The sequence below is a fragment of the Copadichromis virginalis genome, linkage group LG2 (assembly GCF_057382275.1).
Source record: "Copadichromis virginalis isolate Kocher_CV1m ecotype Utaka linkage group LG2, C_Virginalis_male_GT1.1, whole genome shotgun sequence".
In the NCBI taxonomy this organism is placed as follows: Eukaryota; Metazoa; Chordata; class Actinopteri; order Cichliformes; family Cichlidae; genus Copadichromis; species Copadichromis virginalis.
In genome coordinates this window covers 8708028-8726644 of record NC_140619.1, presented here as the reverse complement: position 1 = coordinate 8726644, position 18617 = coordinate 8708028, and the positions used below count along the sequence as shown (strand labels likewise).

General features: G+C 39.3%; 3 protein-coding genes across 3 annotated transcripts; all 3 read right to left on the bottom strand.

Annotated features, from left to right (window-relative positions):
• Positions 1-22: 22 nt before the first annotated feature.
• Positions 23-5568, bottom strand: arl9 (ADP-ribosylation factor-like 9). The gene is made up of 4 exons (XM_085469918.1): positions 5053-5568; positions 3358-3535; positions 3035-3210; positions 23-1957 (listed from the first exon to the last, which is right to left on the bottom strand). Exons 1-4 carry the CDS (start codon positions 5338-5340, stop codon positions 1787-1789), a joined length of 813 nt encoding a protein of 270 aa, XP_085326044.1. The 5' UTR covers positions 5341-5568; the 3' UTR covers positions 23-1786.
• A 1379-nt stretch (positions 5569-6947) lies between these two features.
• On the bottom strand, positions 6948-8053 carry LOC146716926 (snRNA-activating protein complex subunit 1-like). Its single transcript, XM_085469905.1, has one exon. The coding sequence runs from the start codon at positions 8051-8053 to the stop codon at positions 6953-6955; it is 1101 nt and encodes a 366-aa protein (XP_085326031.1). The 3' UTR covers positions 6948-6952.
• A 1361-nt stretch (positions 8054-9414) lies between these two features.
• srp72 (signal recognition particle 72) lies at positions 9415-18525 on the bottom strand. Its single transcript, XM_085469894.1, has 19 exons — positions 18337-18525; positions 17762-17882; positions 17428-17548; positions 15706-15849; positions 15436-15547; positions 15306-15337; positions 14878-15002; positions 14678-14735; positions 14441-14572; positions 14227-14355; positions 13649-13721; positions 13318-13382; positions 13074-13169; positions 12800-12903; positions 12577-12654; positions 12051-12188; positions 11842-11879; positions 11293-11452; positions 9415-10440 (listed from the first exon to the last, which is right to left on the bottom strand). Exons 1-19 carry the CDS (start codon positions 18434-18436, stop codon positions 10260-10262), a joined length of 2007 nt encoding a protein of 668 aa, XP_085326020.1. The 5' UTR covers positions 18437-18525; the 3' UTR covers positions 9415-10259.
• Positions 18526-18617: the final 92 nt, after the last annotated feature.

The following is an 18617-nucleotide window of genomic DNA, read 5'->3' as shown; positions in this document are numbered from 1 at the left end:
AAGATTTAATGCAAAAGAATAATTCAGTGGAAACTGTTTATTTAAATGTGAAATAATGGCCAATAAGACATCATCAAACTGTTTACACATTACTGTAAAATGCATGTTTTGGTTTTGGAAAAATAGGAGTCACAAAAAACAAAAAGTAATGCGCCCTTTTAAATCACCAAAGTGTTACATATGAAGGTGTTTCGTTTTATTCAGTTCTTAAGATAAAAAACCAAACTCCTTTTTAAAGCATTAAGACGACACACAATGAATAAGATAACAATGAACGCGTTACATACGTGTGTTTTTAAAGCTGTAACACTCCTGAGCGATAATAAACTCAAAATAAAGCAGCAATATTGCAGCAAAGAGCCATGTCTTTTAGTTTTTTTCTGTTATGCTTAAATGTTTCAAGATTTTGATATTAACGGCAGAACAGAGTCAAAGTTTGCACTTTAGCGGCCCCACATGGCAAAATGGTGTCACTTTCAGACATTTTAACAGTTGAACCTTTCATGAATTTTTTGTTGTTGTAATTTTGCCTTTTCCCATACACCACCACAGAGGATTTTAAATCAAACAGTCCAGATGTGTTTGAAGAACAGACTTTTATCTTAAATTTAAGGGCTTCAACAAAAAATGTCAACTGTTTAGGAATTACAGCCTTTTAATACACAGTCCAGTCTCAAAAGTAATTGGACAGTTGATGAACAATTCCCTGCTCGTTTTTCAATAGAAAGCAGATAAATGATTTGAAGTTGCTTCCAAGTGTTAAACTTGCATCTGATAGCCGTTCACTGGATTTCTCAATATGAGGTCCAAAGAAGTATCAATTAAAGCGGAGAAGGTCTTCATTGATCTGAAAACCAAACTACACCTATCAGAGAGACAGCAAACACTTGAGGAGAGGCCAAATCAATAATGCGGTATCGGCCAGCTCAGCAAAACCTAAAGGCCTGGAAGACCGGGGAGGAAAAATCAGTGAGAATGATCCCAGAGTTCTTTCCATGGTTACGAAACATCATTACTATCTAACCAGTCAAGACTGCTCTCAGGGAGGTGGGCAAATCACTGTTAGTGTACAATCCAGGAAAGCCCGATCATACTTTGTCAAAAATCATATAAAAATATATACGTTTGAACAGATTAAACCAAGACTAACTAACAGAATAATGGGTAGAGAAATGTATGGAGAAGGAGGGGTGTGTATAAAAATGGCTGTAATTCCTCAACAGTTTATGCAGCACTTCTATTAAAACCCACGAATTAATACTGAAAGTCTGGACTTGATGTTCACTGTGGTGGTGTACAGTCCAAAAGCACAAAATTTTATGTTTTAATTTGAGATCTCAGTCAGTAAAAGTTAGTTTGGGCCACTTGTCTCAGCTGATATGACGAATTTAAGCAGCTTGAGATTTGTATGCAAGTATGAAATACGCTGACACATTTAAATCATTAAGATCGATTTGAAAACTACTGCAACTGCAGCTCCAAACAACATTAGAAGGAATTAAAAATTTAAAACACAGTAACAGTCTTGTAAATGTTAACATTTGTGGCTCCACACATCACCTGCTGGGACAAAAATAGAGATAATGGTTTTGTGTTCTCCCAGTTTGACACAAATCAATAAAAAAAAATTTAACAGGCCAACAAACAGTGAGGGTTTTTTTTCCTCCTCACAAACGTGAAATACCAACAGAAATAAATACCAGAGGTTTAGCCTACAAACGTAGTGAAAACAGTAAAGTTAAAAAAAAAGTGCAAAGAGCTCACTGAATGTGATTAAGTGACAAACTTAATCACAAACCAACTGGGAGATCAGGGCCTGAGCGTCCTGCACGCCAGAGCTCAGCTCCGTCTCGCCCTCCTTCACGTGGGTAGCGATGAGGAACAAGCGCCGGTCGCCGAGCTCGGACAGAGACAGAGCGTCGTGGAGGTCAGTGATGCCGCAGGAACCTGGAAGGTCCTGGAGAAAGAAAAAAACATTGAGCATTAAGTAAGATAAGGATGATATACTCCTATATTATATAAAAAAATATAAAGATGAACTTATTTGAAGGGCGTAATGTCTGAGAAATCTTTGCTGACATTTTATCCACCACCAAATTACTGCAGAATAAAATTTGCAGGGTTTGCTGCTTCAGTGATTTTAACCCAAAATATGAAAATGAGAAAAGGATGGAAGCCATCTTTCAGATTTTATTTTGTGACATCTAAATCGACATACGTGCTTTTCAGATGGACAGAAAATGCAAACAGATACAAATCAAAAGGAAATGCAAGTGATAGACTGACACATCATTCAGTTTTAAAACACCTGTCTGTGAAGGTTCTCAGTCATCCAGGTCATCGTAGTGAAAGGAGCTTGCAAAGAAAAGCGTCTGGACTTCTTTAAGTTGCTTGAAGACGTTTCACCTCTCATCCGAGAAGCTTCTTCAGAGAAGGATCAAAGAAGAAGCTTCTCGGATGAGAGGTGAAATGTCTTCAAGCAACTTAAAGAAGCCCAGACGCTTTTCTTTGCAAGCGTCTGGGCAAGTTGCTCTCATGGCTAATCGGTGCATGGAGTCTGTTGACATCACATTTTCAGATCAACTTAGCTCGCTTTGAACCCTGGCCAAGGTGTTCTATCCTTTAGATCGCTATCCACAGCTCGTGCAGAGGGAAGGAGCACACATCTACCAGTAACATCACTGGTGCATGTTAAAATGTTTATGTGGCACAGACATGCCTTTTATTAAAAAGCTGAACATGTCGTACAGAGGAGCTTAGTGAGAGTGATCACAAGACTGTGATGAGGTGTGTTCATCGAAGCCTAATGCAGCCTTCTCCAAACTTCAGGCAGCTGCAGCTTAGCTTGATATCTGAAAATCTCTATTTTGTTGTTTCCTGCTGTTGACATGTTACAAGATAGGAGTTCAGGATAGAAAATAAATAAATAAATGCAATTCTTCACATTAAAAGCCAGTTCTATTTTGTGTTTACTTTAGTTGCATCAGTTGCAAGTCTGAAACAAATCAATTGAACTCGTTTCTTTCACGCCCACCTGTTTGTTGGCCAGCACCATTAAAGGCAGGCTTGGACGAGAGGCCAGCAGCTCGTGTAGGTGTTTCTTTGCCACTGGAAAGAGCTGCGGGTTGGACGAGTCGACTACAAATACCAGCAGCAGTGCTTTAGGGATATATTTCTGCCAATATGGCCGCAGATCCTCTTTACCTCCAACTGTCAAAAGAGAGAGACAACACACACTGTTCAAATACAACTCCCGTGTTTATTTCTGTTACATTTTATGCATTAAACAGCAACACATATGTGATTTTCAACTGGATCATATGAGACAGAGCATACTAAAGATGGGCTCAGGCTTACTTTCCAGAAACTCGATATAGCAGTCATCTTTGTTGATGGAGACGGCGTTGAAGCCCTGTGTCGGCTGTATGTCCTGCTCCAGGCGGCCGGTGGACAAAGACTGCAGCAGGCTGGTCTTTCCGGATCCATCGAGACCCAGAACCAGAACCTGTGTTCCCTTTGACTCCACAGGCTGGGACTGGAACACAGACCACACTGGATCAGAGCCTGATATTCACACCAATATTAAAAAGGATTATTTCCTCTATGATGTCATTGGTTCAGGAAATGTAAATGTAAAAATTGAGTTTTATTTAAAAAAATTATTTAAGTCAAAAAAAGATGTTTAATTATTATCTTAAGAAGAAAATCAGATGTTAGCTGACAGAACTGATATTGCAGGTTAGTAATTAAAAATAAATCTCAGGCTAGAAGTACTGTAGACAGTTTCTCAATCTCAAAGAAACGCCAAAATGTATATAATTCTTTAGAAAAATATTATTTAGGAACAGCTAATATTGATAATATATACCAAACAACTGTCTTAATGTTTCAGATTTTGTTTAGTATTTAAAAATACTGTGAATAGGTCTAATATACGACATAGTGTAGAACTGTGCAGAAATAAGCAGTTTTTCCTGTTTCTCATGTTAAATCTTGGAAGGAAGGTCCTTTTTACTCTTTATTCATAATCATGCCAAATAGTGTCTCTTAACTTGTTCCAGGCCGAGTTATCATAGTTTTGTATTTTCTTGATTAGTTTTTATATTTATTTCACTTTGACTTTTGTTTTTATTTCAGTTTAGTTTCAGTTAATTTCCAGAGTGTGATTGCTCATTTTAGTTTATTTTTATTGTCTGAAAAATGATTAGTTTTAGTTTAGTTTTTGTAAGTTTCAGGGCCAGAGTTTTAGTCTTTTAAAGTATTATTGTATTTGGGGTACATGCCAGATGCAGGATTTAGGAAATTGACTATAGATGTTACAATATAAACACAGAACTTTTTGAAAGCAGTTGATTCCAGTCTTAACCAAAATAACAAAACTTAGCACATTTAATTGGTCTTTTTTTTTAAAAATACTTAGTTTTTCAATTTTTTTTCTTATTATTTTTATATTCGTTAAATACAATTAGACAGATTTTTTTTAAGTTAACTATAATAAGCTTCCGTCCAGTAGGTCGAGCTCAGACATTATTTTAGTTTAGTTAGTAAAATGTAATATGCACTAATAATAATAATAACCTAAAAGAAAAAAAAATCTCTTTTTTGGTTTACACATCCCATATTTTATTTTAGATATTTCAAAATGTCCATTTACTCAGTGAAATTTTTTTTTTACTTTTGTATTTATTTAATTATTTTATTTAATAACTTCTCTTGGGATGTAAATAAAAAAAAAAGAATTAATATATAAAATGTGCAGATTAATCCAGCCGCTGCCTCACTAAACTGTCCCGAAAACCGTCTTTGAGTTGAATGGAACAGCCTACATTTCCCAGAACACCACGTGGGAACCCCAAAGAACGTGCCTATGCATTTGCCGCTGAAATATGTACAACTTTACGCAACATGTAAAATAAGTTATTTTACCGAAACGCTTCTTCGTCTCGTCTTAAGTGTAAAACCCGGGGGGGCAGCTGGGGTGAAGGCACAGATGTAGTGTTTTAGGAGCAGCAGTCTGAACATTTCCACACAGGTGTGTCCGGTGAACGTTACCTGTGATGTGTTCCGAACTTCAGCAGCTGCTACAGGTTCAACCACGGCCGTTGTGGGCTCAGCACACTGTGTCTGCTGCTGCTGAGCTTTAATCACCGGAGTCTCTTCCTCTCTTATTTCATCCTTCTCTCCTTCCCGCTGCTCTCTGTCACTTTCACCGACCTCTCCCAGGCGTGTTTCGGGCTTCTCCTCCCCGGAGGAGGACGCATAGTTCCAGATAAGATAAGCGACTCCTCCCGCCACAGCGACGGAGGCGCCGACGATACCAGCTCTGCTCAAACTCAACATGGTGCTCAACTGCCGGCTTTGCTGCTCTGTCTGGGCGCCGTTTACCCGTTTGCCTGCGACATGATTGGAGTTCTGGTGAAAATGTAAGTCCGTAAGCGCTTCCCCGCCCCTCTCCTCTGCTCAACAAGTGGATTAACAGACCGGAAGCTCCGGAGGAACTTCTCAAAACGATATTTCCGGATAAAGTGCGCGGAGGTGTTGATGCAGTTCTGAGACCGGCCGCCAGATGGCGCAAAATAATCTTGAAATGTTTTAATGCAACCATTTCTTTAACGCTGTTATTCGCACTCTGACCGCTAGGGTGTCCAACTACTGTATAATACACTTGCATTTAAAATATATAAATTACTAGTAGCCAATATAAAGTTTAAATTTTAAGAACAATTACTGCAGTAAAAAAAGAAGCGGTAACTGTTCTAATTATCCTGCTTAGTCAAAGTATAATTTTTTATTTAATTTGCGATATTTGATGGTTTTATGTATTTTTATTTTTACCCCATATTTTTTCATTGTTTTGTCATTATTCCATGTTATTTTATTGATCACTTATTTGAGCTAAGTGCTAATATTAGTTTAACTGTAATTTTACCCAATGTCACACCTTTATTTTTAATGTTGGAAAAAGTAAATATTTATTTTCAAGAATAAAAAAAATTGTGAAAATGTTGAAGGAGGGATAGCAAGCTGGGGATCAAATTGGCTACAAAAGGGTTGAATCCAGACCGCTAGGTGGCTTTAACCCAAGTGTCATTAATAAAATGAACTACTATTCCTGCAGTGGAGATACCTGAACTCATACACAAGAAAAAAAAAACTGAAATTAAAATGTTTAACATTTTAATTGCTTGAATAACAGCGCATACATAAAATCCTTCCCTTCTTATTTAACATCTAAGCATTTTGTGATTTAAAGACTGGGATCCATACATTTTAATTAAATATATGTTTAAAAAAAACACTCTTAGTCCCCCCCCCCTTTCTTTTGCAAATGGATAGGGCATTAGATGCATTCTCAGAATTTATTTTATATTGTTTTTGTTATACAAATCAAAGGAGAAAACTCCAGAGGTAATTCAGACTTTATATTAAATTAAACTCAAAAAGGTTACAATGTGGTCCTTAAAAATGTAAATAAATCTCGCTTAGTAACACAAAGACAGGCTAAATCAAATAAATAAGACGAAATTTATTTCATTTTACAATTCTTATAGCCTAATTTTAACTATGATAAAAGTTTCCTCCTCATTTATTTTTTTTCCCCATTGCAAAGGTGGTACCTATTATATTATTCTTTCTTTCTATTTCCACCCGTGGTATTAAAATACACTTCTGGGTGATTTCAGAGGCTTTAAAGCATGTAAGTGATTCATTAAGGATTACAAAAGGATTCAGACCTGCAACAGTTTAACATGAAATTAACACAAAACACAGTTAACTGGTTTCTAATGTTAGATTCGAAAATGTATAGAAAAATTATTTTAGATATATTGAAGCCTTTCAAATTATGATTTTTATAACAAAAACATTTATTTATAGTTTCTTAACTTATTCCAGTTGAACAGTGACAAACATAGTAGATTAAATTATTTTAATGATCTTCTCTCCTCCTCCTTCACATCCTGTAGGGCTCCGCCTGGTTGGTCCTCCTCACTGGCACCCCGTCCTCCAGCTCAGGAGCACTCAGCAGCCAGGGTGGCAGGTTGCTGTCCTGTTGTTTCACCCCGAGGTTCTTCCAGGTCCGGGCCCGGAGAGAAGGTGGTCTTTTTTTCTGTGGGACCCGCTGGACCTGCTCAGTCCCCAAACTGGACAAGTCCGCTGGCTCACCCTGCCGGTGCCTCCTGGACTTGGGCGCCTTCTGAACATTGCTGTAGCTCTTCTGCTTGATGGAGGACAGAAGCCTCGCTCTTTTGCTGCAGGACTCCTTCTCATCTTCTTCCTCCTCTTCTTCTTCTTCTTCCTCCTCCTCTTCATCTCTTTCCTTCTTGTCTTTGAGTAGCTGTGAGGTGAACGTTTTGTTCTGCCAGGTGATGAACTCTGACATGCAGTCTCTCAGGCGTGAGGTGAAGTCTCTGTGGGTCATTGTGATCTGGGAACCCACATCCTTGGTGGTCTCCTTCAGCTTCTCGTACAGGCCCTGGAGGTTGGCTATCTCTTCCAGGGTGTCTGCACTGATGAGCTCACGCACCGCGGTTGTCCTGCTCAGAAACTCAGGGCACACATGGTCCTTCTTTGGCTTCTGCTGCTTCTGGAAGGTCAGAAAATGCGGCATGGCCGTGTAGTGGATGGCTTTGGATGCCACAAGCTTCTTGTAGATATAAACTACATCAAGATGGCCGGATTCTACAGATTCCTTGAGAAAGGCTTGCACGTGGGTCCAGTCCTTCAGAGCGAGCCGGATCATCACAGGTGGTTCGGCGAGCTGCGTGTGGTAGAAACCAAACATCAGGTACAAGCCCCCCACTCGGATCTGGTAGCTGTATGGAGGTAGGAAGTACTTTACAGCTGTGGCCAGAGTCACCCTGCAGAACCGCTTCAGTTCACCCGCATTGATGGTGCCAATGAAGAGATCAGAGAAGCCCATCTCCCTCCAGAGGGCTGAAAAATCCTCATACCTGACCGAGTCTATCTGCTGGAAGCGCCCCAGTAGCTCCTCCACATCTTCAGTCAGAGGGCCATTGAAGAAGTCTGAGTAAACACACGGCAAACGAGGCATCGTTTCATCCAAAACCCACAGAGATTCACTCAGGCTGGCTGCTCCACAAGTGAGCTGTGGTCAAAGCAGGTGTAGTGCGTTGATGGCAAATTACCAAGCAAGAGCGCCCAGTAGTGGCAGGATGTACCAAGTAAAAACCATTTAAACCAGGTGCATCAAACATACTGGGCCCTAACTTAGCCCAGGGGATGACTTTGCACAATGAGAGGCTGGGTTTTTCTTAATAACAGCTTATTTTGACAAACTTAACATTTCCTTTTTTATGACATTTTGTAAGAGTAAAGCAGTGCTATGGCAACCTCATGCCATACAGGTAGGTAGGCAGGAATAGGACCAGCATGGAGTTGTACTGGCAAAAAGACAGGAGGGTGAGCTGGACATGGCAGAACTGAAAGTAAGACTGGGAGTAACCAGGGTGGACAAGATTAGACAGAAGCTTATCAGAGGGACTGCTCAGATTTAGTGGATTTGGACCAACGTTAGAGAGGCGAGGCAGAGTCCAGGCAAGAGCATCAGGAAGTGAACCAGCTGGTTGGTAAATTGACATTTGTTGCTGTTAATCACTTAGAAATGATGCACCAGTGACCTTTAGATTATGTGCTACTACAGCAAGTGAAATCCATGTTTATTCTGTTGTTTTTTTTCAAAAATGCTGGATTAAAATATTACAAGCACACCACGGTAATCTGATTTTCAGTATAATAGAAGTTCCTCCTATAATAACAAGCAAAAAAGGGATTTTTGGAGATTTTAAATAAATGGCTACACATGTAATTTTTCTCTGTGACCACATGATGGCTTCATATCTCACAGAGCAACAGAGATTATTAAGTATGAGAAAATTTAAGGTGCAGTTTAACTTCCTTTACTTAAATTATAAAAAATGACCTGCGTTAACCATTAAAAAACCCCCCAAATATTACATTAACAGGACATTTTAAAGCATTGCATAATTTAATTTCAGCTACATTTAGTCTTAAATGTCAAAGTTATGATCTTTTTCTTCATCATGATCTGGATCATTTGGCTCCATCTCACATTCATAGCTGTGGTCTTCCTCTTTTCCAGCACATCCACTATTCTCCATACACGTTCAGTGTATGCTCTAATGACCCCAGGAGGTATGTTGTCATGGAAAATTTGCCCCTGAAAAAAAGCTTCTAAGGTGAAATTTTTTTTCTAATGTGTGAGAGTAAGAACTTTGGAGTGATGGATAAAATTTAAACAGCAACCCATCTTTAAGAAGACCAGCAGAGAATTTTCAGTAAACATCAACAAATACATCCAGTCTCTTCTATAAACATCTCCATTCATGCACAAAGCCTCAAAATGAGCCATACTAGGAAAAAAACTCACAGCAGGAGCATCGCTGTTCAGTTTTATTTAGACTTAACAAAATGAAAACCTGTTTGGCCAAAATAGTGTCTTTCTGAACACATGCATGTGACAGAATCAAAATCCTTTTGCTTGAATTCAGACAAATTCAAAAATAAATATCTGTTACTTTACTGTAGCTAACTGAAAATACATTGAAATATTAAAGAAAGGTGAAACTATCAGGTGGAGCTGGACACGCTAATACTGAAACTCAACAGGTTTAAGCACCATTACCCTAAATTCTGAACTTTGAGTTACTCTGCAAAAGCAGTTTTATAACTCCCCTAATTCTAATGAAGGATACTCGCTGTTTTAAGAGTACTTAACAATGCTTAAAATGCAATAAAGACATGACTGAGCTCCTTAATGCATACATGATTTAAACAATTCATTTTTGATTGATCAGAATTTGTTTTTGCTTAAAAATAAAGAAAAATGCTAAATACAGTGCAACTGTTAAGGTGTAGAAATATGCAGCCAAGAAGACAATTCAATGGACATTTAATGAGAATATGGATATCTGTGGTGTTATTGATTCAGTGAAAACAAACGCTGGTTTTGCAGAGCAACAAAAAGTCAATTTCAGTGGAACTGTCCTTTCAATCGTCAACTCTTTTTTTTCTCCTTTACTTTGTAAAAAAAAGTCAGATTCATGGTGTCGATGAGCAGCGGGGAGGATTTTGGTTTGATCAAATGACCTGAACAGAAAAAATAAAAGAAAAAAAAAATAAAACTGAATTTTAAAAAAACGAAGGAAAAAAAAAAAAGCTTCTAAATTCTCTGCTGCTCAGATGCCAACAGCCTTCTTCCTCACATTGCTTCCCACTGTCTACCAGCCTCCTTTGCCTCCTTTCTTCTTCTTTTGCGGTGCTTTCTTGCGAGTGGCGCCTGAGGACGACGGTTTCTGCTGTCGTGGGGGAACTACGCCGCTGGCGGGGGCTGTAGAAGAGCCGGACGCAGACCCTGGTCTCGGTGAGGTAGGGGGGCTGCTGGCAGTCTTACTGGCATCCCTGAAGAGAGAAAAGAGCCACAGTGCAGTTAGAAGGGCCGGAAAATTATAGCGCTGAGTTTGTTTATTCAGGATCTGAGTTTCCTTCTGTGACGTGGATGAGTGAAATAAACGTTTGATTAGCAACAAAGCTTTTGTTGGACAGTGTCTCCCACCACCTCCACTTTTCATGTATTTATAAATTCAGGTAGCAGCATGATGTTTGATAAGTTTATCATCCATGTTTGAATAACTGACTTTCAACAGTGACCTGTTCAGCCTGCCATTAGGGTCCAAGTCCAGCTGGTTAACGGCGACTGAACTTTCAAAATAAGAGCAATAAGTTGCATCTGCATCTTCAGACATCCTTGGGTGGTGCAACAACAGCACAAACTTTGTTAGGATTATTAATAAATAATTTTAGCTTCTGTAAAAGAGAAACTGGAGGGCATCAAAGAGTAACCTGCTCAGTTGCTAATAGGGAAACTCAAGCTCAAGGGCTGTAAGTAGCTGGTTAAAAGCAATTGAAATTTCAAAGTAAAAGTGAGGGTATGTGCAGAAAAATCTGTTGTAGATGGAGTCGTTCTCTCCCCTGTTCTGTTTTGGAGCTGCGGTAGTTCAGATGAATGGTGGCAGATGGATTTCTCCTTTAGGAGAGACTGAGAATAATTTTGTTCTCAACAACAGATGAGCCCTTCCTCCCGCAAAGCAGCTGCGGCTCTGATCTGATTTCAGAGTTCATTGGCATGAAAACAAAAGAACAATCTCAGTTGCTTTTCCTCCATTAGTGCCGTTAATAACTGGGTTTACAATTACAGGAAATTGCACCCAGGCGCCTCGGCTGGTTGTGCGTGTGACTGCGGAGTTTACTCACAGCTCTGCTGAAGCTCCTGCCGTCGCTCCCTGTGTGCCTTTTCCTATTTGATCCTTCTTCTTGCCCTTCTTCTTCCCTCTGTAGTAGGAGCGCTCCTTCATAGGAAGCCACCTCTCGGGGTCAGGGGTCACTTTGGGGTCATAGTTCTTGGGCAATTTTCCTAAAAGGAAGATGGTATGGTGTGAGTACTTTATGAGCAATAACTAGACAAAATATCTTCAACAGAGAAAACAAAAAAAAATCTGAATTATTCTCTTTTCCTAACAGTGGTTTTAATGTTTTGGCCGCTCAGTGTGCATTTGAATTTCCTACATCATTAACCCCTGGGGCATCTTAGAAAAATGCATACACTATTGGTCTTAGAGCCACAAATCGACCCAAGACGCTCCAGGGGTTAATCAAACTCTTTTTCTCTAAGGAGAACAAAAAAGATACAATTAGATGTTTTTGCTCATTTAGAAGAAATAATTTCATGGCCTTTTGTATGTGTAAATAAAAACTTCCAGAACAGATTCAATCTAAATCTTAGCAAGTGATTGAAAGACATACCTTTCTTTTTCTTCTTCTTCTTTTTGATTTCACCATGGCTTTTAAAGAAAATAAAGGAGAAAAAAAACAAAGAAACTTGTCAATGTGTCCCTCGTTCTTTTGAATGTTTTGTTTACAACCCCCCCCCCCCCCCCCAAAAAAAACACAACAAAACACAAAAACAAAAAAAATAACAAAAGTAGCCACAGAAGAGAGTAACAGACATTTACCCTTGTTCTTTGGGAGGGTTTTCTCCCACGACTTTAGCGGCTTTTTTCCTGACGTATGTGGCTCCGTGGGAATTCTCCAGCTCGTCAACGTCCACGTTGAAAGACATGGTGTCTGCAGACGGTAGGTGTTTGCTGAGCCTGTAGAAAAAAGCTAAGGATGCAACAACTGCTGACATCCAGATTACATCCTGGTCTTCCTGGGTTACATTTACTTCAATAAGGTATGGATCATTTGTAAAATTAATAAACTATTTTGTCAACATAATACCAAGCTTTGTTGAAAATGAGCTAAAGAAGGTCTTTTTATCTTTTTTGTTTTCTCTCTGACTTCCAAGCACAAAAACATTAGTTTCCCACAGAGAAAAATAACAAATCCTCAAATTGAAGGAGCTAAAATCAGAATATATTTGATATTTTTCACAAAACAAATGTTATTTGAGAATCCAAATATGTTCCAGTTAGTAAAAAAAACAAAACAAAACCGTTTAAGCGTCCATAAGTTGTATTTAATAATATGAAAGGATACGATTTGGCTTTATCCGTGTCCACTAGAGAATATGCAGAGATGAGTTGTGCCAATGTGTGGACGTCCTTGGTGTTTTGTCTGTTTTGAGAAAAGTGATTTTTATGAAAACTGTTTGATGACATTTGAGGTATATTTTATAAAGAAATAAAACCAGCATCTGTGAGATTTAAAAAGACTTGACACATGTTGAACCAGCCGAGTGTTTAGCAGGGATTTAACTCACTTCCACAGCTGCTCCAGATCACTAATGGCTTCTTTTTTCCGTCCATACTTCAGCTTGAAATTGGCAGCTTCTCTTACAAGAGCCAAATGTGTAGCAGATCCAGGCTGTGTAGGAGAAAAGACACAGTGGGAACACGTTCACACGTCTAAAATGAAAGCTAACTGAAATCAAAATGCACACTTAAAAAGTGTTTGACCTATACACAACAGAAATTAAAGTGTAAAACAGTGGTTCAGACTTGCACAACACGAACCACCATCCGTGACACACAAACCTGTTCAGACTGGTAATGCTCAATAGCTTGTTTGAAAACATCGATGGCGCTGTCGATGTCTTCTTCATGGGAGTACATTGTTACCAGAGCTGAAACCTGAAGAGACGATGACATGGTCAAAATAAATATATGAGAGAACAAAAAACGTAAAAGTCAACAATTTTGACATTAACGGGGCATTTTAATTAAGAAAAACAACAATTTAAGAAAAAAAAAAAAGTCAAAGTAGCATCTTTAGTCTTACCATCCCTGGTTTGTGCTTGAACTCTTCAATGGACCTCAGGACATCACAGGCTTTTGTCACATGACCTGAAGACCAAACCATTCATTGGATTATAACACCTAATGAGGAGCATGTATCAAAATTAAACTGCTCAAAGTTTAAAGGTAAAAAACCTTTTGAAGTTGCACTCGTTTGTTTCTTTATTAATTATTGTTGTTTCAGTACTCAGGCGATAATAATCAATGTGCGTGTTTGTTTTAGGAAGCTAGAAATATGAAATACTATCACGTCCACAGAGAAAAAAAAACAGTAAGACAGAGCGGGGTGTGTGTGTTCGAATGCAGATCACTACCTTGTACTAAATAGAGTTGTGCCATTGTCAGTTTGATGCCAGACGCACTCTCTGGATTTTGATCGGAGAATTGCTGCAAAATAAAAAAAAAGAAAAGAAAAAGATCAGTTAACAGAATTAATGAAACTATTAATTACTGAAGGACAAAATACGAACATTTTCATCCAAACCCAATAGTGTTGTAAGTGTTTTAGGGCATCTTTTTTTTGTATCCCTTTTTGTATTCCCGTCTTCACAGTTAAGCATCACTTTTAACTGTGAAGACATTTTTCAGTATTTTTAAAAACCACACAACCACAGTGAAAACATTTCGTAGATGAATTCTTTTAAAAAAACAAACAACAAAAAAAAAAACTGAAAAAAGCAAATCTTTCAGTACTTTTTTCTGCTTCTATACTTTTTAACATTTTCATTGAAGGATTTTTAAAGTGCGATATTAACTATATATTCAATCAGCTTTCACCACTGTGATTTTTTAGGTTAACTGGTGCATCATTTGATCATTTTCTCATAATCAGACAAAAGGAGGAGAATGTGTATCGGTTCTCATAATAAGGAGCAGTGTGCATCATTAATACCTGGAGCAGCTCTATGGCCCTGCTGTGCTGCTTCTCTCTGCACAGCTGAGCCACCTGGATAAGGACCGGCCGTGGATGTCCTGGATTTTGAGCCTGAAGACTGGATGACAGCTTCCTGCACTGGTCAGCCTGTTAACGGGCAAAAGCACCATCGGTGTGAAAATAATTACCTATTATTAATTATTTTTCATTCCTCCTCCAATCACACCCGTACCTGATTAGTGTACATGGCCAGCAAGGCTTTGTTGAAGTCAATGGCCTGCAGCTGTTTCTTTGCCAGCTTGTACTCAACACCTTCAGCATTCGTCAGCTTCACCTTTTTCTTTGAGTCAAACACGTTTTGGTCCTGAGGAAAGAGACCGAGCCTTAGCACCAGCGTCGTGGCTGAAATTTTAGTTTTATGATCCCTGTTTAGCGTCTGAAAGTGGATTTCAGGGAGGTTCAAACCCACCTTGTTTATGGTGATGATATTGTTGGCAGTCACAGCAAGCAGCCCCACGTCAGATGGCCTGAAATTAAATCAAAGAATTAGAGCAAGCTGAAAATCTATTTAACAACTTAATGCCTGCCTCTAGATGCTTCTGAACTGTCTAAATGCATCCCCATCATCTTTTTTGAGACTAAATTTGATGCGATGATGCCACAACTCACTTGAGCTTGATGACCTGGTTGTAGAGCTGCAGAGCCTCATCTGTGCGACCCTGCAACTGCATGACGTACGCCATCTGAGAATGGATGACGGCCAGCTCCGACTGGATGTCCTCCTCAGTCATATCCTGAAAGGGACAAACAAGAAATGATGGTGATTAGCTGGAAAACGGTGAAAACTAAGTGTTACAAATACAAGATAATTATGAACAAGCTTAGCATATCAATATACATATATGGCCAAAATATGATTACAGCAAGGTTATTCCCATACAATTTTTATGTAAATAATGCATAAATGTAGAATATTTTAAGACTTAAAAGTATGTTAAGAGTGGACTAAATTTCACTAGACTTGTGACATACTTCTGGACCATCGTTTAGGTGAAATTACTAGAAGTGAAATTGAAATAGGTCTCAAAAACACTTACAGAATCATCTGCCAGCGAGACTCTGCAAAGCTCTGTCAGAAGAAATGATCAGTTTATGTCTGAGGTCATTACATCATTTTAAAAATACATCAAACACCAGCTTGATAGCAGAGACTGAATATAAACTGACCTTCTGCTTGCTGTAGTTTATTGAGGGCCTCTGTAAGCTTTCCTTGGCCAATCAGAGAACAGGTAGCATTGTAGCAGAGCTCATACGTTGACTCAGGCAGACCCAGATCTTCCTGCAAAAGGAAAACATAACATGTTCAAACATGAGTTTATTCTAGTTCTACTCAAACAGTCCGACTCCAGTTCTGTGCAACAAAGTGGAGGGAGTAAGTTTTTGATTTAAAAACTCAAATGAAAAGCTGACTGATGAACTGTGCCAATGAATGCTTACCATTGGAGCCTTCTCCCACTGACTCATTGCAGCCACCACAGCGGCGAGGTTGGTCTTCCTCTCCTCTTCGTACTCGTCCTGGGAGTTCCTGATCAGATCCGTGTAGACAGACTTGCACTCATCGTAGCGCTCCAGTCTGTACAACTGCACAAAGAAAAGAGCTGGTTCAGATTAGCAGACGTCGTCACTCTTCTCACAACAAGACGAAAATAATATCCTGTTAGAAATACACAGAAATTGCCAAGCTGACCATTTATTACAAATCTCTCATTCTCACTCACCAACCAACAAAACCCAAAACACTTGTGTTCTCAAAAGAATGTCTCACTGTAATAAATAATAATAGTAAATCATACAGACTGCATAAAGATTGTAACAAGCTGATATTCACAAATATTGGGGATAGTTTTAACAACACTGAAGTTACTTTAAGACAAACATAAATAGAGCAGTGGCGTTAAGAGGTGAAAATGCTTCGCTCTACAACCCTGATGTCTCCGTTTCAGAGAAAAATTGCTCAATTACACTTTTGCTATCTGCTTTTTTACAATGTTACTTAACAACATTTAAATGTTTTTACAATCATGTTTCAAATACAGAAGCCACATATTCAAACAGCAAGCTGTTTGCATTTATTGTATACTGTTTAATTTGAATATGATTTGTTTGCAGTTCTGATGCTAGATGATCAGATTTTAAAATGCCACATATTAACAATCAGCAGCTTTAAAGGCCTCAACACTTTCTTTTCTTCTAACTTTGCTGCTCTTTTCAACAAGTAGATGACCAATGACTGACTTCTTTAGCACAAACAGTAAATATACACTAAACTGTATAAAAAAAATGTAAAAAAAATAAATAAATAAATACAGTAATATAATCTACTTCTATCAACAGCTCCCTTTAGGGATCATCTGCTTCCATCTCACCATATTCCAGCATACTCTACTGTCAGATCAACCCTCTGCATGCCCTCCTTCACTACCATCCATGAAACTTCTCTGTGGTCTTTCTCTTTTCCTCCTGCCTGGCAGCTTCTTGTTCATCATCCTTTGTCCAATATATCCACTATCCCTGCTCTGCACATGTCCACACCATCTCAGCCTTGCCTCTCTAACTCCTATCTTGGTCACTCCCAATGAAAATTTTAACATCTTCGGCTCGCTCTCCGTTCTTTTGGTCAGTGTCGCCAACATCTTCAAACCATACATCATAGAAGTCCCCACCATCTTGTGAACCTTCCCCTTCCCTCTTGCTGCTATCTTTCTGTCACAAATCACTGCAAACACTAACTCCACCCTGCCTACACTCTCTTATAAAGCTCTCTGGTGTACTGTGTGTTGCTTTGGATGACTGACAAATATTTAAACTACTCAAGATACACCTCTGCTCCTTGCGTCTTCACTGTTACATCATATATTCCGTTTTGCTTCTCTGTCTTGCTGTATTTCTGTCTTACTACAAATCAGTCTTATTTGTGAACATCAGTCCACTGAGGCTCCTGCCTGACCTCATCTGTCGACCTGCAAGTCTCTATTGCCACCTCCTTACTGTCCTCATACATGTACTACACTACCCTCACATATTTCTCTGCCGCTCTTAAAGCAAAATTCTATAGTGCCTTAAGGTCTTAACCTAGCTTCATCAACTCTTTCCTACAGCTTCCATCAACTGCATGACTACAAACAGTAATAATATAATATAATATAATATAAGCCTCACCACTTGACCGTAAAGCTCCTTCAGCTTGTCTGTCTGCTCAGGAGCACTCTCGATGGTCTTCAGGGAGCTCTCCACTCTGTTCAGCCGGTACTCGCAGTATGCCTTCTCAAACACCACCTCACTGAGTGGAAAAAAGACCCCCATCCACCCCCGAAAAAGGGTTTAAATGTGCAACACACCATAAAGAACAAACCTTACAAGACTTTTGTACGTTTTTCTTAGAGCATGGCAGAATTGCTGTGAAACTATACACCGTTAGACACTTAAATGTCAACAGTGAACTACAGGAGTAATTTATACGTCAAGCACAGGTGAGTGACAGCGTGCCGCTTACCTGCCGAGCACCTTTGAGTGGGTGTTCATCACATTTAGCGCCTCTTTGAAGCTCCCATTCTGGATATGGCAAACCACTTTACAGTGCAGTGCCGTCACATCGTCTCTGTTTTCGTGTAAAACTGCGACAGGACAGAAAGAAAACAGCAGTGAACATCACTCGCTACGAACAAAAAAAAGATTTTGCCCTGACGCTGATGTGATTGTGCAAGGACAGAGGAGTGTAAAGCAGCCGCTTAACGTTTCCAGGACAGCCGCCTGGCTAATCATGGGTTAGCTGTCGTGGTTGGCTAGGGACACGTCAGTCATGAGACAGTGGATTTAGGGGGCTAAATATTATTTAACGATGGCTCAAAGTCACACAACAAATAGCTAATTCAGCAGGTATATATATATGTTTATTACACATCGTTAATCAGAGCTTAATACACGAAGCTCCACGGGTGTATTTAACACCCTGACTGCAGTTAGCTCAGACACATGCTAACAGCTGGTACTGCTCTGCGGGAGCAGAGGGGAAAATCCGCCGCGTGTCCGCTCTCTGGTTCCGTTTTCAGAGTCAGCCTGTATACCTACTTTTAGTAAGAGCTTTGAGGGCTCTGGTGTAGTCTCCATTCTGTCCGCAGCGGTTGACTTCGGTCCAAAGAGAAGCCACAGATACTCCTCCACTCGCCATCTCCGCTGAGTGGACGCTCTCGGTGCCGGAAACAGAATGTGTTTACATCCGGGACAGCAACAAATACGTTTATTAATTTTTAAATAATTTCTGTGCGGAATAAATGAAACGTAGTCATAAATTGGGACGCTCTTCCAATGTTAATAAAAGCCTACTATTTGGGGGGCATGTAGTTTTTAAT

What these genes read in the sequence shown, in the direction of transcription:
- srp72 (XM_085469894.1), bottom strand. Translation starts at nt 18,436, where the DNA reads ATGGCGAGTGGAGGAGTATCTGTGGCTTCTCTTTGGACCGAAGTCAAC. An exon ending in GGGCCATAGAGCTGCTCCAG is followed by an intron (nt 13,722 to 14,226) that starts GTATTAATGATG and finishes TTTATTTTGCAG; the next exon opens with CAATTCTCCGATCAAAATCC. An exon ending in GCAGGAGCTTCAGCAGAGCT is followed by an intron (nt 10,441 to 11,292) that starts GTGAGTAAACTC and finishes TTCTCTCTTCAG; the next exon opens with GGATGCCAGTAAGACTGCCA.
- LOC146716926 (XM_085469905.1), bottom strand. Translation starts at nt 8,053, where the DNA reads ATGCCTCGTTTGCCGTGTGTTTACTCAGACTTCTTCAATGGCCCTCTG.
- arl9 (XM_085469918.1), bottom strand. Translation starts at nt 5,340, where the DNA reads ATGTTGAGTTTGAGCAGAGCTGGTATCGTCGGCGCCTCCGTCGCTGTG. An exon ending in CTATATCGAGTTTCTGGAAA is followed by an intron (nt 3,211 to 3,357) that starts GTAAGCCTGAGC and finishes CTCTTTTGACAG; the next exon opens with TTGGAGGTAAAGAGGATCTG. An exon ending in TGGTGCTGGCCAACAAACAG is followed by an intron (nt 1,958 to 3,034) that starts GTGGGCGTGAAA and finishes TTCTTTCTCCAG; the next exon opens with GACCTTCCAGGTTCCTGCGG.